Source organism: Sus scrofa, chromosome 15, assembly GCF_054392235.1.
Source record: "Sus scrofa isolate SSC_HxYL_T2T_F1_AM1 chromosome 15, Sscrofa_HxYL_maternal_Yorkshire_Landrace_v2.0, whole genome shotgun sequence".
NCBI lineage: Eukaryota > Metazoa > Chordata > Mammalia > Artiodactyla > Suidae > Sus > Sus scrofa.
Window position 1 is genome coordinate 123,404,886 of NC_139397.1, and position 25,618 is coordinate 123,430,503.

General features: G+C 50.0%; 1 protein-coding gene across 4 annotated transcripts in view; it reads left to right on the plus strand.

The window, feature by feature from the left end:
- The window catches only part of NRP2 (neuropilin 2), a 118,484-nt gene that overhangs the window by 58,219 nt on the left and 34,647 nt on the right, over nucleotides 1-25,618 (plus strand). For all 4 annotated transcript variants that reach the window (XM_021076239.2, XM_021076240.2, XM_021076241.2 and 1 more), the window contains exons 8-13: nucleotides 1,451-1,595; nucleotides 2,747-3,096; nucleotides 5,143-5,287; nucleotides 9,541-9,657; nucleotides 12,582-12,722; nucleotides 25,037-25,299. In XM_021076239.2, the coding sequence (XP_020931898.1) occupies nucleotides 1,451-1,595; nucleotides 2,747-3,096; nucleotides 5,143-5,287; nucleotides 9,541-9,657; nucleotides 12,582-12,722; nucleotides 25,037-25,299 (1,161 nt within the window). The remainder of the gene's footprint in view (nucleotides 1-1,450; nucleotides 1,596-2,746; nucleotides 3,097-5,142; nucleotides 5,288-9,540; nucleotides 9,658-12,581; nucleotides 12,723-25,036; nucleotides 25,300-25,618) is intronic.

Below are 25,618 nucleotides of genomic sequence, written 5' to 3' on the forward strand. Positions count from 1 at the left end.
TAAGCCATAAACCAAATTGTGTTTACACGGTGTCTGGCTCAATGGCATTCAAATATGGTAGTCTCCCCATTCCTCTCATCTCAGCCCTGCCAGGGCCCAGACAGCTCATATGTTAAAGGTGCCATGAGCTGAAGCACCTGGTGCCCCTCCCCAGGAGAAATTGCTGGTCGCTGCAGAGCTGTCTACGAGGAGTAGACTAACAGTCCCTTGGTTGTCAGAGCCCATGACAGGTATGATTTAGGAGTGGTGGTTGGTTAGTTGGTTTTTTGCTCCACCTTTATCCAGAAAAACCAAGAGAAACTCACGTAGACTGGTCCCAGCTATTCTTTTTTGCCTTTTTTTTTTTTTTTTTTTAATGGCAAGCACAAAAAAGCATAAGGTCCATATGGCAGCTATTGATTTGGGCCATCTGGTGAGCTAGAACTTGCTCCTACCATGTTGGATTAGAAGCTCCTTGGAAAAGGCTTTCCTGCCATAAGAGAGTCTTTGGTCAGATGGGGACAGGGATGGATTTCATTACAGGGCGGGGACTGCAGTGAGAGGAAGCCAGAGCAGGACTTGAAAGGTCTCTCTGCAACCCTGACCCTGCGATAAAGACCAGAAAGAACCAAGACATGGACATGAGGGCATTGGGGGTACACAGTGCCCCCCACCCTCTCACCCATCCATGGAGCAGGGAGGCCTCTAAGTAACCAACAAAAACAATTGTGAAGCACTTTGTGATTATGATACCCTGAAAATCTTTCTATATGGCTGCCACCTGAGCAAGTGGGAAAGTCAAATTCAAGCTAGTGAGGGAGGGGCGCAAGCCCTAAAAGATGACATTGCTGTTCCATTTAAATTTTTTTCTATTTAATTTTTTTAAATTTTTTTGCTTTTTAGGGCCGTACCCATGGCATATGGAGGTTTCCAGGCTAGGGGTCGAATTGGAGCTACAGCTGCTAGCCTACATCACAGCCACAGCAACACAGGACCCGCCGCATCTGCAACCTACACCACAGCTCACCAGATCCTTAACCCACTGAGCTAGGTCAGGGATCGAACCCACAACCTCACGGTTCCTAGTCGGATTCGTTTCTGCTGAGCCCCAATGGGAACTCTGCTGCTCCATTTTTTAAAGGATAGTTTCTTTTCTCTCTCCCTCTCTCTCAGCTTCTGACAGTGTTTTCCTTTTCATGGCACCTTCCTCGGCTTGCTCTCAGGTCCAGAGGCAAAATTTTCCTTCCCTCCAAAAGTTTTTGTGAAGACCAGTTATTGTTTTCCAGATAGAGCGGTGTAAGAAATTAAATTTTTTCACAATGTTTCTAAAACAGCCCCCAACCACAAAACCACTGATTATTTTTAAGCTTAAGGGAAATAAAATTGAACAGAACTTCCCCCACCCCTTCAAAGACTGCAGTGCAGCTACACACAGGGATTGCAATAACATGGATTGCGTCTGGTGTTATAGGTGTTCCAAGCCAACAATGATGCCTCGGAGGTGGTTCTGAACAAGCTGCACGCACCTCTGCTGACGCGCTTCGTCAGGGTCCGCCCACAGACCTGGCACGCAGGCATCGCCCTCCGCCTGGAGCTCTTCGGCTGCCGGGTCACAGGTGAAGTGGGGCTCCTTTAAGGTTAGGGAGTGGACTGTGTGCTGGGCTCTGCTCCCCCTTCCAGCCCTCTGCAAACTGCATGCTTGCACCCTGTGACCTTTCCAGAAGGCTCGCTTTTACCTGTAACTCTGTCTGTACAGTATTGAATGCACACTGACTCTGTATATACGGTATTGAATGCACACTGGCTCTATATATACGGTATTGAACGCACACTGACTCTACACCCTCTGTTGCCTGGTACTGTTTCCTCACTCACGCTCCACTCACTCATATTTGCTGCACAAATACTTATGAAAGGCCTGCTGTGTGCCAGGCCCCACGCTGGGAGCTGGAAGTGAATTAGGGTAGGGAACGAGCAGATGGGGTCTCTGACATTGCGGAATTTTCAGGCTGGTGGGCAAGATAGATAATAAGCAAATGCAAGTACGGAAATAATTATACACCGAGATGAACATGTGATGCTCTAAGAGTGACTGAGGGGACCTGGATGAGTGCTGCTTGGAGGTGTGTGGACAACCTTTCTGAGGATATGACCCTTAAGCTCGGGGGTGACTAAAGGGTAGGCTGATGAGGACTGAGGGAAGAGCATCTGGGGTGAGAACAGCACATGGGAACCATGCAGGGTCGTGAAGAGCTGTGACACACACACGGACGGAAAGACCGAACCCCAGGAAGGGTTACATCTAAATGGGGAAACAATCACCAAAGTAACAATTCAAGGCTCAGCTGAGCTCCCCTGTGCCCGCCACCCCCAGGAGGGTCTGTGCGGACTCTGTCACCAACAAGGATGTGACATCCTTGGCTTACAGCATGAGACACTGCGAGCTTTGTAGAGCAACCCATGGAATCCTCGCAGTAACCCCCAAGAAGTAAGTTCTCCCATCAGCCCTCCTTTCGGCCTAGGGAAACTGAGGCTCAGAGCATTCAGTCATTTGCTCAAGGTCACACAGCTGGTAAGTGACAAAGCAGACCCAAAGCCAAGCAGTCTGGTAACCACAGGGCTATAGTACCATGAAATATGAAGAAATCGGTTCTGACGTAAAGTGCTTGATAGTGGGGTAAATCTTCCACAGCTCCCTCCTGATGGAGGGTGGTCCCTGTTCACAGGGTGCCAGCATGACCTCTTGTATCTTCCTCCCTTTCCGCAGACGCCCCCTGCTCCAACATGCTGGGGATGCTCTCGGGCCTCATCGCCGACTCCCAGATCTCAGCCTCCTCCACCCGTGAGTACCTCTGGAGCCCCAGTGCCGCCCGCCTGGTCAGTAGCCGCTCGGGCTGGTTCCCTCGCATCCCTCAGGCCCAGCCAGGTGAGGAGTGGCTTCAGGTGGACCTGGGAGCACCTAAGACCGTGAAAGGAGTCATCATCCAGGGGGCCCGGGGAGGAGACAGCATCACCGCCGTGGAAGCCAGGGCGTTTGTGCGCAAGTTCAAAGTTGCCTACAGCCTCAACGGCAAGGACTGGGAACATATCCAGGACCCCAGGACCCAGCAGCCGAAGGTAGGCTATTCCCGGAAGACCCCCTAACCTTGGCCCAAACAGAAGGGTGATTTGGGGGCATTGAATTCCCATCTAGACAGTCATCACCAAACTCTTATAAGCCACTCTGAAAGATTCCTTTGTGCCAGACCCTCTGCTAAAGGCCTTATTTAAATCCTTACAACATCTCTAGAAGGTAGATCCTTTTGTCACTCCCATTTTAGAGATGATGAAACTGAGCCTTGATGTCATGCCCAGGCTTACTCGGTACCTGTGGCAGAGCCATGATTCAGACACGAGTCTCACTCCAGAGCCCAAAGGCCTAACCACCCCCCAACACTGCCTTTTTAGTACCTGGGACCCTCTTTTTACCCTCTTTCAGATCAAGTTTCCTTGGAACTGGCCAGACATCCAAAGGGGATGTGTTTCTTGGAGGCTCAACTATAGAAACTAGGGGGTGACTTCCAAAATCAACTCCGTTGCTGCACGCCTTTGCATTTTCCTGCTCCCAGCTGCTTAGATGTTTCCCTCCTCTCCCGCCAAGGCTGGAGAGAGGCAAGAGAAACTACCTCCAGGCCAGAAGTGCAGGCCAGTGTAGCCCACCCACCCCTTCCATCGGAGGAGTGAAGGTCAGCCCTCAACATAGGGCACAGAGGCACCCCAAGAAGGGGAGAGGATGTCGCATCTCTGTCCCTCTCCAGGTTAATCTCCTGGTCAGCTAGGCATTCCCACCCTCATTGCTAAGTTACCTCTCCTTTGCCTCAGGAGAGCAGGGCCCTAATGAGGAAAGGCTATCACCCCCTTTGCTAAGCAAATGTTTCTATTCTGAATGCAGAGGCAAGGGTTGGGTTGGAGGATTACCAGATGTAAACTCCCAGCTCATAATTCCAGAGACTTGGAAAGGCTCGGGGTTTGGTAACTGGAACTTTCAGTGGAAGCAAGAGAAGTTGGACCACAGGCTCCCTAAGGGCCAGCTGTCCCTGGCTCTTCTCGACCATTCTGGGGGCCTGGGAAAGGAGATGATCTCAGCCAGGGTCAGAGCCTGTCCTCCCATGAGAGCGCCCCCTTCTGGAATTGTGGGCCTCCTGCAAGAGGAGATGGCTCTGCGGCGTTCCTAGGTGGCTAATCAGCCACGGGCCATGGCACACCTGACACCAGCATTCCCTTAAATCGAAGGTCCCCAGGTGTGCTGTGGGTTGGGTCCCCCACCTTCAGTCAGGGCAGCCCCACTCTCATCAGTTTCATGTAGTATGGCTCAAGCTGACGTTTCTTTTGACAGAATTTCTTCCACTAAACAAAGGTTGGGGTAACACAGGCTCAGACCATCAATGTATGAAACAGTGGAAGTTGTCATTAGCCTAGGAAAGGGCTGGTCACTGTCCCTTCAGCCTCTCAGGGATCCCTTGGACTTTCTAAATCTAGACTTTTAAGCATTAAAGGATGGTTATTTTGGAGTTCCCGTTGTGGTGCAGAAGAAACGAATCCATCTAGTATCCATGAGGATACAGGTTTCAATCCCTGGCCAGGCTCAGTGGGTTAAGGATCCGGTGTTGCCGTGAGCTATGGTGCAGGTTGCAGACAAGGCTCAGATCTGACGTGGCTGTGGCTGTGGCATAGGCCAGAAGCTGTATCTCTGATTGGACCCCTAGCCTGGGGAACCTCCATGTGCAGCGAGTGCAGCCCTAAAAAGAAAAAAAAAAGAACAGACAAAAGAACCCAAACTCCCTCTCTACTTTCTAACAAAGTCCAGTTAAGACTCATTTGGACCCTAATTCTTTCCTGAATCCTCAGTTTCAATCTCAGGAGAGAAGACAGAACCTGGCAATTTCCACTTTCACCTGCTCCCCATTTTTCATGTTTCTGGGACCCTCATAACCTCGCAAATGAATAACACCCTGGGTCTGAGAATGGAGCCTCCATAGGTCGTAATGAGCAGTGGCTTAACTCTGAAGCCACCTTCTGGTTGGATGTAAGGGGAGGGGAGACGACGGGAGGGGAGGGGGCCAAAGGGAGGAGTGAGGAGGGGGTCCCACCTAAGAAAGACTGAGCAGCCTGTCTCCCCTGCAGCTGTTTGAAGGGAACATGCACTATGACACCCCTGACATCCGGAGGTTCGACCCTGTTCCTGCGCAGTACGTGCGGGTGTACCCTGAGAGGTGGTCGCCAGCGGGCATTGGGATGCGGCTAGAGGTGCTGGGCTGTGACTGGACAGGTAAGGCCCTTTCCCCTGCGGGTCCCACTCACGTGGTCCTGTGACCCCGGCTTCCTGGGATGCCCTGCGGGGTTAGACTGTGACAAGACGGGGGCAGAGGTACAGCCATCACTGGTGAAGCCCCATCAGCTGGAAACTCTGAGGACCCCTGCCTGCCCTGGGCCCCCCTGCCAAGCTCTGCTTTGCCTGCATTGCAACCTCTGGACTCAGGACAGTTTCTCAAGGGATCGCGCTTTGTCCTTTTTAAAGGATCATTTCGGTCCTCCAACCTGAGTCTCTCAAAAACAAGCTGTAACCACACACCACCCACCCAAATTCAATTAGACCCTGACTCGTCAGGCCAGAGGGCTGTGGCTGTTGATTTAGGGGAGGGAAAAAAAAAGGCTCATGATAATAAAGTAATCGGTTTATGTCTGAATCTGGCCTCCAGATGTCAGTGGCTAAGAGACTTCATTTTCATTTTGAAGCCACATCTGTAAAAGGCATTTATTTGCTCAGGAGGGACCCTGTTGCGGGGGAGCTGCTGGGAACCTGACTTCTTGCCGGTGCGGCCAGAGCCTTGCTTGATCCCACCTCCACCCAGCGGCCCAGGCCCTGGGAGCATCTCTGAGTTTCCTGAATGAGGACAAGCCCCACTGGGCCTTCTTGTTTCCCTGGAAGCACCCCATCCTTTCAAGTCAGGCCCCATCTCCCCTCTGGGCACCGGCCCTCTTCCCCCGGCAGAGCTGGCACAGACTCAACCAGAGCGTAGCTCGCTCACTGCCTGCCAAACGGAGCTCGGGGGAGCCGAGCCAGTGCCAGCAAGAGCAGCAGGCAGGACCCAGGGCTCCGGGTATCTCCATTTTCCTGTCTGTGCTGTACCTGTCAGCAGCTCACCCAGCAGGGCCCCGTGAAGGATTAATAAGGGCATGTCAGAGAAATGCTTTTGGCTCCCAGGGATGAAAGTGCTGCCTGCGCAGCGGTTAGGATGGCGCCGAGGAGGAGTCCCGTTAAGGCACGCAGGCTGGGAGTCGGGCCCAAATTAGCCTTTCTCACCTTTGGATGGAAGGCAAGCCCCAGTGAACACGTTTTAGTGGGAAGACACTTTATTCCCCATCACGTAGGAGTGAGGCCACAGCTCCCTGCAGCCTGCTGGATGTGCATCACCTGTCCTCTGGCAGGTGCTGAAAACTGCCCTCCAGCAGTGACACAAGCTGGCCTCTATGGCCAGAATCAAAAGGTGAGAGATGCAGGGGAGCCAAGGGCTTCTAGGCCAGTGGCCTTCAAACATTTCTGACCATCATCCGCAATTTAAAATAAATTTACATCGCCAACCCACTTGACTTACAAGCATGCGTGTGCACGCACACACACACAAGCACACACACAGGTGTGTGCTTATGGGATAGGGATATCATTACATGCCTGGACCCTGGAGACAGATTGCCAAGTTCAAGTCCTGCCTCTGCCGATCTCGGTAATCTCAACTGAAGAATGGGGGTAACCTAGTATAGCTACACCCCTGGGTTGTTATGAGGATTCAATAAAATAATTGTTATAAAGGTCTTAAGCCTGCTGCCTGGCACCTAATAAACTTGTTAAAATAAGTAAATGTGACTCAAAGAAAAGTTTCCCGAAGCAGCCCTCAGCCTTACCATGTGAGTACGCTCTGAAACGTTATAGCGTCTACTTTAAAACGCAAGTCACGACCCATTAGACTGATCTACAACCTCTTAAACAAGGGCGACATACAGTTTGAAAAAAGTCACCCATCTGGGCCAATGCCTCTTTCACAGAGGGGGAAACTGAGCCACTTGCCAGAAGCGGCTCCGCTGGCTGGGGGCTGACTCACCCTCCTCCCTCCTATGGCCCACCCCTCCCGGCCGGGCCTCTCCCAGGCCAGCCCTGTTTTATGACCCACTGGACAATTGCTAATGGCCTTTTCCTTTTATTGCCCCACCCCCACCCCAAGCTGGCCCCAGTGACACAGGCGATGGTCAGCAGCAGGTTTCTCATTTCAAAGTCCTCCTGGCCATTCCTTGGAAGATCAGAGTGGGGGCTTGTTACCCTCCGCCCAGCCTCCTTCCCTTTGAAATCTCTGACATCTGGTTTCAATTGCCAGGGAGTGTTGTAGTTTGATGGGCAGTTACCTCTAAGTGTCCAGAACAAACACAGTGGACACGGAGGCTGGCTGCCGTTTCCCCACTTTCATTCACACGCCCCGCCCTCTCGCTGTCGCCCCGCCCACCCCCGCCCCACGCCTCTGGACTTAACCAGCTCAGCCCCTCGGCTACCTAACATTTCCAGGAACTGCTTTCCCAGGCCCTGTGGCTCTCTGCTTTCGAAATTGCCATTTATTCGTGCGACTCATCTTTGTTCCCGTCTCCATTCCTTCCCCAAAAGGAAAACGGGGAAAATAATGGGCCGGCTTGAGTTGCAGCAGCTTAAATAATTGGACAGGGCTGCTTCACCTGTTGGCTTGTTTGTGTTCCCAATGATTACTTCTTGCCTTGCTGCCCATAGTTTGCTTTACAATGGAGTTTGAGATTCTGTGACACAGTGACAAATTTGAACTTACAAATTAGGACGCTTCGAGGTTATTTGCTATTTACTGTAAGCGAGAGGCAGAGACGGCGAAAGGAAGTATGAAAGGTTATGTGCATAGTATTTAACAGCAGAAAGATGGGAAGTCGACCGTGAAAAAGCTATTCAGCGTATTTAGCGATTTCCTTCGGCTCCCGGCTTTATTAAATGGGATCCTGAAGGGTGCCTGACAAAGGCTCCTAATCACATACAGTGGTGCAAAGGGACAGGTATAGAAATGGGAGGAACCATGCACCCGCTGATTCTGGGAGTCTCCTTGGAGGGCGGCTTTGGGAGGAAGACCGCACCCCACAACACGGGGACCTCAAGGCAGGTTACCAGAACTCCTCTTGGTCCCACCCAAGCCTGACTCACGGTGTCATTCATTTCTTGAATAGTTGCAGAATGAATGATTAGCGTGAGCAAATAAGCCAGTGAATGGATGGATACATGAATCACCTAGAGTCGAGGTCAGAGCTGACTGCCTGCGGCCAGGTTTGATCCGGCCAGGTTTGGGTGCCTGCTGCTTGCAGTATTTTGAATAAGTTGCCAACATTGATAGGTCTGGAGATTTTCCATGGGGATTTTTTTTCTTTTTTTCTTTATATGGAGAAAAAAGTCTTTTTGCACGATCTGGCCACACTGGGCCACCCCCCTTCAGGTGCTCTTCAGGTGCTCAAGGCAATGGCCTCCTGGAAACCAGGTGTGCCGGGTCTCACCGCCACCTTGTCTTCCACCCTTAACTCTCCCAAACCCCAGTGGGCCATCCCCACTTAGAGCAGCCATCTGCATCCTAGGAGCGTGTGAATTTGCCACACCCTGACCTAAAGGCGCAGCCCCAAATTATTTCCACCAAATGGAGTCTGAGTCCCTTTGAGCCCATATTCTTTCCCATCCAGTTTTGTGCAAACACGAACAATAACATCAGGGGTCACACCTCCTGAGCTGTGTGGCTTTGCCGTGATTTCAGCCATTGTGCTTCTGATTATCTTGTAATAGGTGGGCCCCCAGGTCGGGTTAGCCTTGGTTCAAAAAAGGCCCATCTGACTCAGAGAAGGCTGCAAAGAGAAGGCCTATTCCAAAGCAAGCAGGGCTGGGCCAGAGGCACGTCAGCCGCCACCCCAGGGGCTGTGCACAGATAGGTATTTTCCATGGGGCAGAAGCTCACTTCCTTAATCCATATTTTTTTCAAACCATTTTAGATGGGTGTCGTTCATTGCTTGTGTGTGTGTGTGTGTGTGTGTGTGTGTGTGTGTGTATGTGTTTGTATGTGTGTGTCACATGCCTGTGTCTTAAACAGAATACCCAGAGCATGCTTGAGCCCTACCTGGGGTCAGTGTCACCCACATCCATCACTGCCTGGTGTGGCCTTTTGTCCTGGCCTCAGGGTCTCTACTGTGTAGAAAGAACATGGGCTTGTGTCTGAGCCTCTGTCACAGCTGTTTCTGCAGCTTGGAACTGTTCTCCTTAACTCAAGCCACAGTCCTGACTTCATGGACAGCACACAGAAGTGACTTCAGGGATGTGTGTGTGTGTGTGTGTGTGTGTGTGTTCACCTTGGTTTTCCTTTCTTCTTCCTTCTTGAAAGGTGTGTGCTGGGAGAGGAGGCAGTATTTGGCTTCTTCCTCCCGCTGGGTTTTGACATGGGCTCTGCCTGCAGTATTCACTTCCCTTGCTTTGCCATGACACAGACTCGAAGCCCACGGTAGAGACGCTGGGACCCACTGTGAAGAGCGAAGAGACCACCACCCCCTACCCCATTGATGAGGAGGCCACGGAGTGTGGGGAGAACTGCAGCTTTGAGGATGGTGAGGATGGGGCCTGGGTTTTATTTCACCCAGGATGGCACAGGGGCTGACCCCACCCAGACAGGTGGCTGGGGAAGGGCCCTGGGGGTCCCCTGGGTCAAAGGTTGGGGAGGTGCGCTGCTTAGAGGCACTGGCTATTTATAACCTATCTAGGTGCATTCAGATACTGGAATAATCAGGACAGTCGTACAGGCGTGACACCCCCCCCCCCTCCCTGGTCATCAGCTGAGACAAGGGCCCATCCAAGCAGGACCCATCCTTTGAGAAGTCTCCTTTCCTAGCCCTCACCTCGGGTCTTTAGGATCCACAGCAGGGATCGCTCTTCCCGCTAAGCTGTGTCGCCACAGTACAGTCAAGGGAAGGGCTGGCTGTCACCTGGGTGACTAGGTCAGTGGAGCAGCATGGTCAGGTCAACTCGGCAGTTAGCCACGATGACGTAAGTGCGTTGCCCTGTGTGTTTCACCACCCCTGACAGTTATGACTCTGAGATAATGCAGCCCCTCCTCCACGAGGCGAGTGCAGGTCAGTGACAAAGGCAGAAGTGCGGAAACTCAGGTGCTCCTCACTTCCCATCATGTCACATGGGAAATCTGTATTATTGTCATTTTAACTTCTAAGCATATCAGAGCTAGAGAAAAAAAAAAAAACCATACTTGGCAGAGCCCAAAAGGACATCCTATCTTCCCGCTAAGGTCACAGAGTATGAGGACATTCCTGACAAACCACAAATTTTGGAACACCTGGCATTTTTGGCTAGAACTGAATGCTTGACGGCCTCAATTTACAGTACATTACGGATCATTATTAAATGTTCACTAAACCAAACGAGGGAAGATTGGTGGAGAGGCTGGGAAAGGGATGGAGGCTTCAAGGCGGAGCACCGAGTCCAGAGGTAGACGGTGCAATCCAGGAACCCACACCCCTCGCCGGTGTGAGGAGCTGTGCCGATCGAGTGGACGGCTCCCAAAAATGGCTGCAAAGAAGGACGGGAGGAGAGCCAAAAATAAATGCTGAAGTTGTGTGACTGCAAAATGATAATTTAATGCATATGCTTTTAGGAATGTGCTTTTGTGTATTGTGTGGGCGGGGGGGGGGGAACCCCTCTCGGTCAGGGATAGCTGAATGCAGAATTCTGACATTTTAATGCACTTGGTTTTGTTTTATGAAGAGGAGAAAATGTCTTGGAGGATCTTCCAAGACATGTTTAAAAGAGTTGGAGAGCCAACAGGCAAAGGCATGGGGAGTTAATATATGGTGTCGGAATAGCAGGGTTAGCTGTGTAGAGGGCAGAAGATGGGTGTTGGATCTAAACGGCAACCCTGAGGAAAATGGAAGGGTTCTGCTGCAAACTTTCAGAAGTTTAATGTAATTTTCCCGTTTAGAGTGGTTTGTTTCATTTGAGGTTTCTTTGGTGGTTCCTCCCTTCTCTCTCTCTTTTTTTTTTGCAAAAAGACCTCTTTGTGGAATTGGGTTTCTGAGATAGTGTACGCACATAAACATCAGAGAGGAATTATGGTATATTGAATTACTCCATATTTTCGAACGGAAAAATAGAAATTTAGAAATTGTTGGGAGAAGGGGATGGTGAGGTCTCCGGGCTGACTTTTCCAAGCCACAGGTTGATGTTTCTGTAATAGATTCCATGTGTTTCTTCTCGACTCAAGATGACTTTGGCCAAGGGTGGGCAAATAGCAACTATTCTCTCTTGGGCAGGGGAGGCACAGACAGAGCCCCTGAGGCCAGCCGAGCCCTCCCCCCCAGAGGTGAGCCCTCCTTGTCCCCGGGGTGTGAGCAATTGGCTTTCCACCCGTCTCTGGTTCCCTTAGACTTCCTAACCTGTACGCTAGGCCTTCCCCACGGAAATGCCTCTCTGGGAACCCTGAGAAGGGAAGCGAAAAGGCCAAAGACCCCACTTCCTCCCTGCTACCAGCGTTAGCCAACACTTTTCCGCTGTCTCCGCAGCCTCGGCCGGCAAGAGTCCAAATCCGGGTTCCCGTTTCCTCTCCTTCCCCCACCTCCACTCCCACCCCCATGTAATCACATGTTTGGCACCAGCTCAGACTGGATTTTTAGAGCTGAGTGGAACCTCCAAGGAAACTCTGTGGGTTCATTGATTTGCCTGAAGGCCGATAGCGGAGCAGAGGGGGACAAGCCGTTGTGTGGACGGGGACAAGCCATTATGTGGTCTCCTCTTAGATGTCCATCCTCTGCTGGCCCTGGAATCCTGGCCTTCAGGCACCCAGGGCCAGATGAAATTCTTGTCCCCCACCACCCCACCCCCCGCATCAGTGCTGAGCTGGTCAGCGGGCTGACCTGGCCCCCCTCACGTCAAATCGTCCACCTGGCAGGGCCTCCCCAGCAGGATGGCGAGCTGACTGGTCTTCTGCAACAAGAGACCTGTCAGAAGGAGGTGAGGGGGGCAAACAGCCTCCTTTGTTTCTGAGGTCACCATCCCCTCCCTGGCCAGCACCTCTCCCGTTTCGAATATCGGGCCCTCCGGATGCCAGTGGGTCGCCCATCACTTCTGAGAGCCGGGTTGGCAGGATCCCGCCTGCCACTGAGGCACCGGGGAGACATTCTTCACTGGCATTTTGGGACAGCGATTTTCGCATTTGTCAGCTCTCCAAGGTGGAGAGAAGCGGCTGATGAGAGCCTGAAGCCATTTGGTGGCCTCATTTATAATTGCTTACTATGGGAACCACTGGCAGACGTGACTTTCATGCCTGGGAAGGATGAGACCAAAGGCTGACCCGAAAGCCAGCAAGCCCCGAGATGAGTTCAGCGAATAAGCAAAGGAAGCCATTTCTTCCTCTGCTCTCCCCTTAGGCCTTGCCAGCCTTTTAAATAGCACCAACGGTGGCTGTTCTCTGAACGCATTTCATTTGCCTTGTTTGGACTCAGGGGTTTTTTTCCCCCCCTTTCAGACAAAGATTTGCAACTCCCTTCAGGATTCAACTGCAACTTCGATTTCCCCGAGGAGCCCTGTGGTTGGGTGTATGACCATGCCAAGTGGCTCAGGAGCACCTGGACCAGCAGCTCCAGCCCCAGCGACAGGACTTTTCCAGGTAAGCCAGCCGCCAGTGAAGAGCTGAGAGGGTTAAGGCCAGCCTGTGCCGCGTTTTCCGCAGCCCCTGACAAGCTTCGTAACTGCTCACCACAGAACAGTCCTCTGCTCTTTGCCCGCAAACCACCAGCCTTTGCTCACGACGTCACCCGACAGAAAAGCTGGTTGGTGGTTCGGAGCCCTCTCTTGTGATTACTGTGCAGCCTGGAAGCGGGGAGGGAGCGAGAGGGGCCAAGATAAAAGGAGAAGAAAGAAAGAGCCATTGGGAGGTCCTAGGAGAGGGGACGAATCAATGTCCCTTTGTTCCCCTGGCCAGCACTTCTACCACCATCACAGAGCCTCTTGTCAGCTCCAAGTGGGTGTCGTTCCTAAAAGGGCACGTTGGGAAACGCCTGGCCCTGCGTCTGACTGTGCTTCTGAAAGGTATCCCCACTTCTGTCCCCAACCAAGTCAAAGTCCTAAAACGCCACCACACCCATGGGTGTCTAGCAGGGCTGCCTGGCCTTGGCCTCTCGAATAATGTCATTGCCGGTCCTTGAAATCCTGTGATGTCGCCCTTCTGTGTTCAGAGAGCCATTTTTCAGAGCTTCTCCTGGCACTCTTGATAGAGAGGGGTTGCCTTTAGCCCTTCTAAACAGGTAGAAGCAAGAGTTGTCCCCTCTCTCCGTCATCACACGCATTTACAGTGGTGTTCTAGTAAATGTTTAACAACCAGCTCTCCAAGTTTTAAAAGATATATGTGTCTGCTTTGTAATGTCTGCCACTCCCCCCAGTGTAAACCCTGCCACTGTGGTTGGATGGGAGCAACCAACGTGACATCATCGGAGGTGGAGTCCAGAAGTGCAGTAACATAGCCTCGGAGGGCTTCTTTCCATCCTGCCCTTACAATAGATATAAATGCTGGTAAAACATATTAAAATAATTAGGGAGTGTTGTTGCATTGGAGGAATTTCTTTCATTTTTAATATAATTCATTTCATTATAACTTTATATCATTTCTTTTTCTTTTTCTTTTTTTTTTTTTGTCTTTTTGCCTTTTCTCGAGCTGCTCCCGCGGCATATGGAGGTTCCCAGGCTAGGGGTTGAATCGGAGCTGTAGCCTCCAGCCTACGCCAGAGCCACAGCAACTCGGGATCCCAGCCGCGTCTGCAACCTACACCACAGCTCACGGCAACGCCGGGTCCTTAACCCACTGAGCAAGGCCAAGGATCGAACCCACAACCTCATAGTTCCTAGTCGGATTCTTTAACCACTGAGCCACGACAGGAACTCCTATATCATTTCATTTTAAAGAATGCTCCCATTTAACAGCTGCCTTGCAAAATCCCAGAAAAGCTCACAAGGGGCTCCCTCAGGCCCATCTCGCTCCAGCATACCACACATTAGCTTTCAGTGTTCCTGGATCTTAGACTCCCATAAGCGTTTGAGAGGAAAGGGGTTAATTCTGGAAATCAGACGATCATATGTTGCCTGACTAGAGAATGAAAGGAGGGAGGGACCTCCCCTTCTGGAGAGTCCCCCAGAGCTGCTCTGCTGCCCCTCACCCCAAAGACTGGCCATGTCCCCTGTCCCCAGGGGATGGCAGTGGGACAGACGCTGGGAGAGCTCTGCGGGCCGCCTCCTGACACAGCCTGCGTTCGCTTTCCCGGAGGGTCACAGCGTCTGCTCTAGAGAAAAACATTTTCATATTTCAAGTGTTTATCTCTTCAGCATTTGAGTGCTCAGAGAGATTAATATCTGAAGATCACCACGGCCTCGGGCAACAGGAGAGAACACTTACCCTCGTCCCAGCCTTAATCACCCTCCCCCCCTCTCGTTCACTGCAATAATGTTTAATTAATATAATGAGACTCCTGCACGTTGGAAAAAAAAAATACTTATTTTTATAACCCAGCCTGGATTTTTTCATTTCATTTCCTCTCCTTTGAGACTTGGCCCAATTAATTGCTTGTTTTTCCCAACCCCCACTTTTGATCTGAACATAAAGAAGGTTTGTGGGGTATGTGCGTGTGTGTGTTTGCATAGCATTTATATGTATGTGTTTGTGAGTTGTGTGTATGTGTTTGTGTTTGTGTTTCTCTCTCAAGGTATTTGTGGGTTTGCGTATGGGCACATGTTGTGATTTTATGTGTAGATGTGTGTTTATAAATATGTATACGCATGTGTTTGGTTTACATGCATGTGTGAATCTGTGTGTGTTTGTGTCTACGTTTGCGTGCGAATCTATGTGTATGTGTTTGGGTATGTCCGCATGTTTGTGTTTGAGTGTGTTTGTGGTTTCTGCGTGTGGTGTGTGCTCACACTTGCGTGTGCATAGTGCATGTAAGAGGGAAGTTCGGCAAAGGCGCTTTGGGCAAAGAGATGTAAATGATAGAGCAAGAGAGGGTTTACTGCTCCTTATTCAGCATCCATCCTCAGCACCTTTCTAAAAATTCAGCCTCCTCTCTTACACTCTTCTGAGCAGATTTTCTCTAAGAATGCCTGAGGTCAGCCCTGTCCAGGCTCCAAGGCTACCAATTAGCAAGTGACACTTTGGGGAGAGCTTAAGTTACTCTCCTTTTGACACGTCCCCCTGCCCCCTCCTCGCCCAGCCCTCACCCTCACCTGATGCCCCGTCGTGGCCCCCGGCTACTGGCTGGGAACCCTCATCCTTGCCCTCATTCTCCTTGATTCATTACACCCTGCGGTTTGGGAGCGCTTTTCAGAGCAATCTCACAGGACGGGCAGAGGTCCAACCTTTGGCTGGCTGGCTGGCTGGCTGGCTGGCTGGCTGGCTGGGGACAGAAAGAAAATCGGGGCCAGAAGGAACGGCTAGATCTAATGGTGTTTCTCCCTTAAGACATCCAGAAAGAAAATAATTCTTTTCCCCTTCCAGAGGAAGCCCTGAAGTTTGGGAAAGTGGCACTTAGACGCTGCCTCCAGAAAACAAAATCATAATATTGTTCTCAGAGCCCTTCTGTCCATCCTCTGATGGTTTCAAAGATCATTCATGATAGTTCCCATGTTCCTTCTCCTTACAAAATATGATCCTGGGCTTTAAGCAGGAGGAGACAGAAAGCCCTTTCTGTTCAGGGTGGTCCTTTCTTCCTCAAAAAAAAAAAAAAAAAAAATGGGGGCCCTGAGGGGAGCAGTTGGGAGAAAGGAAACAGCTGTGCTTGGCTAGGGGCAGGGCAAATGCTAATGGGTTCAGAGTCTCAGGACCTTCCAAGTCAAACCTGAAAGCCGCTGTGTCACCCACACTTCACCACTCCGCAAAGAGGAGACATCTCTGCTCTTTACGAGACGTGTGCCCTGTGTTTATCCCCTTATTAGATAGATAAACAGACGTAATTACCCTTAAGAAAGGAGGTGTCTCCGTCAAGTGTGGAGGGAGAAGGGAGGAAAGAAGAAAGGAAATAGCCAAGTTGAAATTTCATACACAGGCTATTTGATTAGAAGTGTCTGTGGAAACTACTTGCATTCCTGAGATGTTTTCTGATTTAGTTCTTTTCTCGTGTTTTGTTTTTTTCTTTTCCTTTTAAGTAAGCAATTAGTTCTGTTCTTTGGGCTAGTGGTAATGGTTGCTTAAGGCTGAACAAGACACCCACTGGTTTTATTCCACTGTTTTTGTTTTTCAAGATAGTCTTTCAAGACACTCGGAATTTCTTTTTTTAGCTTTTTGCTTGTGGCTTAGAGGCTTGGAGTGTGTTCATACCAGCCCCTGGGGACCCTGTGCCGAATTCACTGACCCCTGGTGGCTGGGGGTGGGGGCAGTACTATGTCCTCCCAGAAGGTACTTTGCCTTTGCTCCGTAATGACAATGACACAGGAAATGTCTTCCCTAGTGAAAGCCACTGTACCTCCTATGGACATTCTCAAGTGCATTGCACAGAAACAGAATTTTGAGGAAGATCAGACTGAGGTCTTTAAGAAACAAGGCACAACCTCCTCGAGATGCTATGGTGAGCCCGTGTGTCTAGAGCTGCCCTGTTTAGCACGGTAGCTGCGAGCCATAAGTGGCTATTTTAATTTTAATGAATTAAAATTTAATACAGATAGGAGTTCCCCTTGTGGCTCAGGGGTAACAAATATGACTAGTATCCATGGGGATGTGGGTTCAATCCCTAGCCTCGCTGAGTGGATTAAGGATCCAGCATTGCCATGAGCCGTGGTGTAGGTCACAGACACGGCTTGGATCCCACATTGCTGTGGCTGTGGTGTAGGCCGGAAGCAACAGCTCTGATTCGACCCCTAGCCTGGGAACTTCCATATGCCGTGGGTGCAGCCCTAAAAAGCAAATAAATAAATTAATTAAATTAAATGCAGATAAAATGTCAGTTCCTCCATCACACCAGCCATGTGCCAAGGACACAGTACCCACTCTGTGTGGGACGGCACAGATAGAGAAGGCGCCACCGTCACAGGATGCTGTCTTGGTCAGCCCAGCTGGAGCACCTTTTGGCATGAACTTAAGAGTAATTTCCAGGGCCCTTACTGATGCTGTTGCTCCTTGGTTGGGTGTAAACCTAAAGGCAGATAATTAGGGGGATGAATGTGCCTTCTCTCTGATCCCTTGGTGAGTGTGTTCAGTGGCTGGTAGTGTTGTCACTGTGTCATTCCACCTTAGTGAGCAGCCATAGGAAAGTAAGCAAGTTACATAGCATTAGACAGTCCAGGAGCTATTTCAGTCCATCAAAAAGAATAAATACTAAGTAATATCAATAATCGTTACCGTTATGATCATCATCATCAAGAATGAGACAGGAAGCCTGGAGATAGAGGGCATGATGCCAGGTCAGTTTCAGAATCTGCAAGTGTAGAGTCGCCCCTAAATAGGTGTTTTTTGGTATATTTCTTGTCCTCATGAAGTATGATGACGGTATTACTTCAACAACTTCCAGTCATGGAAGTGATACAAAGAAAACAGGCCAAGGCTATTTGGAATGGTACGCCTTTATCAAAGGCCAGAGCTTTGGCTGACTAGCATTTATGTGTATGTTGGATTGAGAAACCAGAACCTTTACTCTGGATGCAAAAGCAGGTCCGAGTGAGAGTAAGTCAAGACTACAATGTTCTGAAATAGCCAAATTTTACAACTGGCAGCTGTTGCATTCAGATGTAAGTGGTAGGCCTGCTGACTTCTTCGAGGGCTGTGTGCATGAAGATCGGGCCACTGACTAAACCCCACGAGTGGAGGACCAAAGCTGTGATTCCCTGGGGGACATACACACAAGAGGATCAAGTGCGGGTGGGCATGGTGTGTAGATGGTCACAAAGAAATGAAAGGAAATAATTGATGACTCAACTTGCTTACAATGCGCTTGAGTTGGGGTGGTGAGTTCACAATGGTTCTGTGAATTAAGATGAAATTCTCTGATCTCAAAAGACCTTCCTCATAGATGGGACTGATGGTGGCAGACACCCCAGACACTGGTTGGCATTAGCTTGAACTGCCTTCGGAAAGAGGTTGCTGTGGCTTGGCCGGGGCACAACCACAACGAATGCAGATGGGAACTTCCCAGGCTTAGACCATGCTAGATAATTAAAGACCAGGAACAGCTTGGCTAAAAGAAAGCCAGTATTCCGAATAATTTCAGCTGGAAGAAGAAAGTACAGAGGCCCTTTTTGAAGGAAAGGAGGAAGGAAAACCTCTCTGGCTTTGTAGAAAAGACAGCAGCAGAGAGGAGAAGCCATTATTCATTTTTTTCTCAAAGTCATAACTGGTGGAGTGTGTAGCTTGATAATGAAGGGGCAGAGGGATAACAAGACTGACCCCACTGCAAACCGCCATGAAAGCTGACGTACCCCTAAAACAGCTCTAGGTAGACTCCTGCAAAGCCCAGACCTGAAATCCCAAATGGCCACAAGATGGTCAGTTGTAAACCTTGAGAACATCCTGCTAGGTTCATCCAAAGTCAATGTTTCCTTTAACCAGTTGTTAATTTAAGGACCTTCGCAGAGATAGGCTGACCTTGGGAGGCCAGCCGAGGGGCTGACTCATGTTTTAAGCATGACCTATACAAAGAGACTTGGTCTCCTGCAGCACTAAATATTCTTTCAGATGGCTGTTCTAGTAGGAGGGCAAGGTGTTAGCCAGGAGATGTGTGTGTTGGACAGATGGTGTGTTTGGCTTCGCGATAGCCAGGGGATCAGATTGGTGATTTATCGCAGGGTTTGGTTGAGGTGTCGGCACAACTGATTCCATTGCTGTTGGGCCAGAAGCAGGTCACGTGATCCCCTGACACTCAGGCAGCTGAAGCCAGATGTGGTTGTAAATCGCCAGGTGAAATGTCAGGAGACCCTTTCTAGAGACAGCAGCCGGTTAAGACGCCCAAATGACCTTGTCCTCTGCACTTCCTCTCTGCCCTTTTCAACTCCTGTTGTTCATTCCCTTGCGATTTGCTTTCCCCGTGTCCTGGGCAACAACAGATGTTTTGAGTCAGGGTCTCAGCAAAGTGCCTCCCAAGTAGGTCAGGTCCAGCAGGAAAGGGATTGTATCTCTGGGATGTATTTTCTTCCTTTTCTTTCTGTGACTAAATGTATTTCCTCTGCATTGTTTTTGCTGCTGTTGTTGTTGGAAGCTCTCCCTTGCTGACAGTACTGCCATGGGCAACAAGAACAGGACAGCCTCCAGGGCTGGTTCTTAGTCAGTCAGTTGCCATTTGGGGGGACCTCCTAACAATCCAGAGGGCTTTTCCCCTAAAGTCTAAGCAGTCCAGTAAAGCAGCCTGCCCGTGCCATGTCAACCCTTTGCTCTATCAAGTAATCAACAGCCACTGTTGGCGTAAAACTTCCCCTGTGTTTGGCAGTGGTGAGCCATACGTTAGAATATTCCAGAAGAACAAATGTCATGGATAGCACAGTGCTTCTCTCACAGCACAGTTGGGGGGACCATGTCTTAAAAGAACTGAAGCACTTGGTGTGAAGGCGGGTCAGTGGCCACAACCAAAGGCCTGAAAAGTGGACATTCACAGAGACAAGGGTTGTGTTTCCTGAGGAAACAAAGACCAGGGTCTTAATTCTTCATGAGTGAAAATGTTTCTACGTCGGAGGACAAAGATTGGCTGCACTCCATCAGGAAAAGGAGGGGGACAGCAGGAAAGCTGAAAACTGAATTTAAGAAATTTTGGACAGTTAGGGCTGTGACCCAGAAAACACATTGCTGACTTACTTGGTTTCTGGAAGCTCCTCTTCTGGAGAATTTAAAGCAAAGGGTGAACAGCTATTCTGGGGATGTGTTCAGCGTGGTTCCTCAGGGCAGCAGGGCTGGCCCCATCTCGACGATCTTTTGAGGTCCCACTCTTATTCCAGAATATGTATTATTTGGAGTTCCCGTCATGGCACAGCAGAAACAAATCTGATTGGGAACCATGAGGTTGCGGGTTCAATCCCTGGCCTCGCTCAGTGGGTTAAGGATCTGGCGTTGCTGTGAGCTGTGGTGTAAGTCGCAGATACAGCTCGGATCTGGTGTTGCTGTGGCTGTGGCATAGGCCAGCGGCTGTAGTTCCAATTGGACCCCTAGCCTGGGAACCTCCATATGCCATGGGTGAGGCCCTAAAAAAGACCAAAAAAAAAAAGTATGTATTATTTTATTTCATCTACTGTAGATTGACCCAAGAGACATGGTAAAACCGTGCTGGTGTACAACTTGGGGCTGGCTGGTTTCTGGAGTTAGGATGGATTTGGGAACCATCTCATTTCAGAGAACATCTTTACCATCCTTGAGCCAAATGTTACTTCCTTTGAGTCTTAGATTGGTCTTCTGGGTTATTGGTGCTCTTTTGACTATTTTTTCCTAAAAAAAAAAAAAAACCCAAAAAGGCAAGCACTGGAGGCAGTGTGTGTAGTAATCATAGTAGAAATACAGGTCATAGCTTTTACGGAGCTTCTTCTGTGTGTCCCTGTTCCCATGCAAAGCACTTTACAGGGCTCTTTCCATTTACCCCTCCTTACAACCCTATCGGTATGACTGTTATTCTACCCATTTTGCAGATGGGAAGACTGAGGCTTTAAGAGATGAGCGAGCATTAGGATTCCAGCCCGGAAAGAGGCGAGGCTTTGGCGATTTTACTCAAGCCACGAATCCCACTCACATCATTCTCTGGGCATCTGTGACTTCAGCTCTCAGAGCCTCCTTTTTCTTTGTGGTAAAAGCAGAGAACGTAACACTTAGTGCACAGGGAAGACTACATAAGGCACCAAAGCCCCTGGTGTGAGCGCCAGCACCTCGAAGTGCTCCACGGACGTCAGTTCTCATGCCCCCGCTCTTCCTCTCCCCCTCCCTGGGCTTTTCCTGGCCAATGCCATTCCTTCATGATGTCCTGCTTCTAATCAGTCCTTTCTCAGTGACAGGCAGGGACATTTTGCAGCTCAGCGTCCCTCTGACTGATGTCTACGGCTAATTCCTTAAATTTACATATCATCTTTCTTCCCTCGAGCTCATAGCACTTAACAGACAAGTGGGGCACAAATGATTTAGCTAAGTGAAATTCGGAGGCCTGCTTGTCTTGAGATTCTGCAAACTAGTGGATTAGCTCAGATGTCAGCACTGAATTATGATCCTTCAGCTGCTCGTGCTTAGCACGCCACCAGCATTAACTCCCTGGTCTTCCAGGGGTCCTTTAAATCATGCACAGCGATTATCATCTTATTGTGAGAGAGAGAGGAGAGCAGAGAGGAAAGTGGGGGGAAAAGGGGGAGGGGGGTCCACTCAAGCCCCCGGGGGGAGGCCGTCTGTGAAACCTTTAGCCTAAGCGTGCCTGAAGTTTCAGCAACAGGACGGGTAAATAAGACAGACCCGGATAAAATCCAGCCGGCTGGGCTCTTTGCACCTCCACACACATTTTACTTACTAAATTCTAACCATTATGCTATGATTCCCCTGCTGCTTAAGAATGTAAATTCACACAAGTGACAGTATTTCTGCCAAGCAATTTTCAGGCAGCCACTGGGTCTTATTTGTGAAACTGTGAAGGAAGAAGGCTGAATAATGTCTCCGAAATCTGGTTTCCTCTGTGTGTGAGGTGGAAACAGTCAAAGCTTGGAAATGACTGGGGCGCGGGAGCTTTTGGGGGCTTCTCACGGGCGGTTCAGCGGACTCGATGCTTCTATGGGTCACCCTGTTTGGTTGTAGGTATAGTCCCTTTGCCAAAGTTATTGTGCATTTGTATTTATACATATTCATATTTCAGTATCGATGTTTCTTAAGGAAAGTCTGGGAAAAAAAAAATCGCCTCACCTCTGAAAAGGGCCTTGGCTCAGGAGAATGGGCAGGAACTGTGAAGAGATTATGTGAACCTGAGGGATTACCAGAGGCTAGCCGACTTCCCCTCTGATCTTGCTTCCAACAGACAGCCTCATCGCATCCTTTATACATGTGTGTGTCATTCATTCACGGGAACAAAATTTTCCTGAGTAGTGGCGTATATCTGTCACTGTCAAGGGGCAGAAAGAGCATTAACCCTTCTATGTGTAAGACCAGGTCGTTAGGGTCTAACGGGGGCGATAAGAAAGACACACTGAACCAGTTAAGTTACAGAACGAGGCAGCAGGTGGTTACCTGCTGAAACGCATGCACAAGGGCCTCAAGTCTTTTCAAAAACAAGGTAAAATCAGTGGTACAGCAGGTGAATGCTCGACGTGTTGAGAAAAGAAGTGAATTAATGTTGAAATATGCCAGCATGGTTAGGAGTTCCCATCGTGGCTCAGTGGTTAACGAACCCAACTAGTAACCATGAGGTTGTGGGTTCAATCCCTGGCCCAGTTCAGTGGGTTTAAGACCTGGCATTGCTGTGAGCTGTGGTTTGGGTTGCAGACGTGGCTCTTGGATCCCATGTTGCTGTGGCTGTGGCATAGGCCGGTAGCCACAGCTCTGATTCGACCCCTGGCCTGGGAACCTCCATATGCTGCAGGTGCAGCCCTAAAAAGACAAAAAAATAAAAGAAGAAATGTGCCAGCATGGTTAGGAGAAGAACCCACCGAGGAAATGGGGTAGGTGGAGGTGGGGGTGATGGGGTGGGGATGGTGGAGAATTACCAGTAAGAGGAGAAAGGGGAACAGCACCCAGTAGAGAAGCCGTTTTGCTTTGAATAGAGTGTGATTGATTGCAAGGACTTGGGACGAAGAACTGGGGGCACAGCTGTGGTGAGGGGCCTGCTGTGTGAAGGTGGGGAAACCCAAAGTCAAGGCCAGCCCTGCTGCTCTCTAGTCACTCCACCTTGGACAAGCCACTTGAACCTTTCTGAGCCTCCGTTTCTGCATCCTGTGCAAAGATTAATAAGACCTAGCTCATAAGCATATAGCAATGATTAAATTATGAGTGCATATCAACATGCTTTGTAACCTGTACAGCATTATGCAAATGTGACTTACAATTATTATCATTAATAGCGGTAGTAATGAGATCTGATAGGAGAGCATAGGTGTGGAAGATCTTTGAGTATCTGGTTGTGGCACCAGTGTCTCCTCAGCAGATCACCATCATTAAAATTCCCTGCTGTAGACAGCTGCCTGCTGATCTGTGCTGACTTTGGCCTTGAAGAGGTCCCATGTTGGGGGGGGTTAGACCAATGTGCTTCTGGATGGTTAAGGAGACACAAACTAGAATCCCTAAACTGGTCTAATTTGACTCCAGGGGTGGGTAGCTTCTAGAGCAATAGTCCTGGAGAATCTAACCTGAATGGGCTTCAGGGAGACGGGGAAGAGGAAGAGAGGGGGTCAGGAGGAGGGGAGGAAGGAGCTGTTCCTGGGCCATTGATGGGAAGACTGTCACAGGCTCCGCTCTCACTAGAAAGATGACATCAGCAGGAATAACAACAGCAAACCAGTGGTCCAGGCGCGCCCTGTTGATTCTGGGCTCTGGAGTCCTCGCCTCTCCTTCCCTGGCAGGCCCAGTATGTTCACCACAGTCCCTGGGGAGGAAGAAAACGCTGTACAGAGTCTCAGATTAACATGATCTTGAGGTGCCTGATGTGCTGTGGAGGTGGCGCAGAAGTGCCCCCGCCGTCTTGCAGAAGTGTTCAACAGAAGATGTTTCAGGGCCAAAAGGAGGCAGTGAGGTTTTCTCCTCAAAGGCCATCTTATTCTCTGGGCAAGTGGCCGCCATGCTCCTCCCTGAGCTGGATTTGCTGGTACAGGTCCCCACACCTATGTCTACAAGGCATGGGGCCTGCCAGCAGGAATAGGAACTCGGTCTCCCACAGAGTACTGATGTATGTAAAAGCTAATCAGGAGTTCCCATCATGGCGCAGGAAAAACGAATCCCACTAGGAACCACGAGGTTGCGGGTTTGATCCCTGGCCTCGCTCAGTGGGTTAAGGATCCGGCATGGCTGTGTTGTAGGTTGCAGACACAGCTCAGATCTGGCATTGCTGTGGCTGTGGCATAGGCTGGTAGCTACAACTCTGATTGGACCCCTAGCCTGGGGACCTCCATGTGCCATGGGTGCGGCCCTTAAAAAAAAAAAAAATCAGAAATAAATAAATAAAATCTAATCAGCTGAAAGATATGTTCTTCAAACAACATTTGTCTGGGTGAAACCTTAATTTCCCAGTATGTGTATGTTCTCTGCTAAACCCATAGCCTTTGTTAGTGATGATGACAGCACCTCTCTCACTGGGGCTGCGTTTGCCTGGCTCTCTAAGAAAGGCCAATGCAGGGAAGCGAGAGTGAGGAACAGGCCACCTGGATCACCCCTCCTCAGCCACCATTCCCTCAGCCACCATTCCTCGTTCTGCTCGAAGTTCGATGCTGGGCTTCCAGTTGCATTTACTAGGCCAGGCATCATCTAGTAGCACTGCTGGAGACAGAAGGTTTTAAATGTCTTTCATTTGGACAGCGCCCAGCCAAGATTATAAAGGCTTGAAGCATAAACCACCTGGCCAGAATCATCCTCTAGTCTAGCATCCACTTCATCCCCTTCTTATTCAGTTCATGAGAGTGCACTGGCCCTCTGGGTAAACCATGGATGAATAAAACGTGGGTCTGGCCTTCCTCTCAAAATCTAGGGGGAAAAGACAAGCACAAATAAACCAGTCAAGACATAAAGGCCAATGACGCCCACCGGCTGCCATATGTAAAAAGCACAAAAGAAGCAAAGCAGGGAAATAGGCAGGGGGTACCTACTTGATGCAATACTCAAGAAAGGGCTTCAAGCGGATGCAGCATTCGAATCACGGCTCTGAAGGAGCCTTAAAAGTGGGACACACACGTCCATGAATAAACAAAAGACACCCAAACTCTCCCAGCTTTCGGCCACATGGGCCACAACTGCCAACTGGTGTCTCTCTCCCCCAGGCATTTACCAGGAACCTCTGTTTGGGTTTGTGTCCCCCGCAGATGACCGGAATTTCTTGCGGCTGCAGAGTGATGGCCGGAGAGAGGGCCAGTACGCGCGGCTCATCAGCCCGCCCGTCCACCTGCCCAGGAGCCCCGTGTGCATGGAGTTTCAGTACCAAGCCACGGGCGGCCGCGGGGTGGCGCTGCAGGTGGTGCGCGAGGCCAGCCAAGAGAGCAAGCTCCTCTGGGTCATCCGCGAGGACCAGGGCAGCGAGTGGAAACACGGGCGGATCATCTTGCCCAGCTACGACATGGAGTACCAGGTGGGGTGGCGACCCGAGACGATACGGAGATCCAAGGGGATCGTTGTGATCTGTATTTCAGTATTTCAAAGGGCCGTGCCCATTCATCATTAGGGAACGCGGTTAAGCGCCGCTGTTTTCATTGTGTTTCTCACGTTACCATGGCAACTAAATGACACTCTTATTTGTTATTCAGAATGTGCCTATCTCTACCCCCAGACTAGCTTCTTTGTTCCTCTTATTGCCTTTTATATTGCTGAAATCTTCTCCAACAAATGTTTCTTCTCTCCATTTTATTTTAGATTGCTACCAGGTAGGCTGACAAAGGGACACAGAAGCC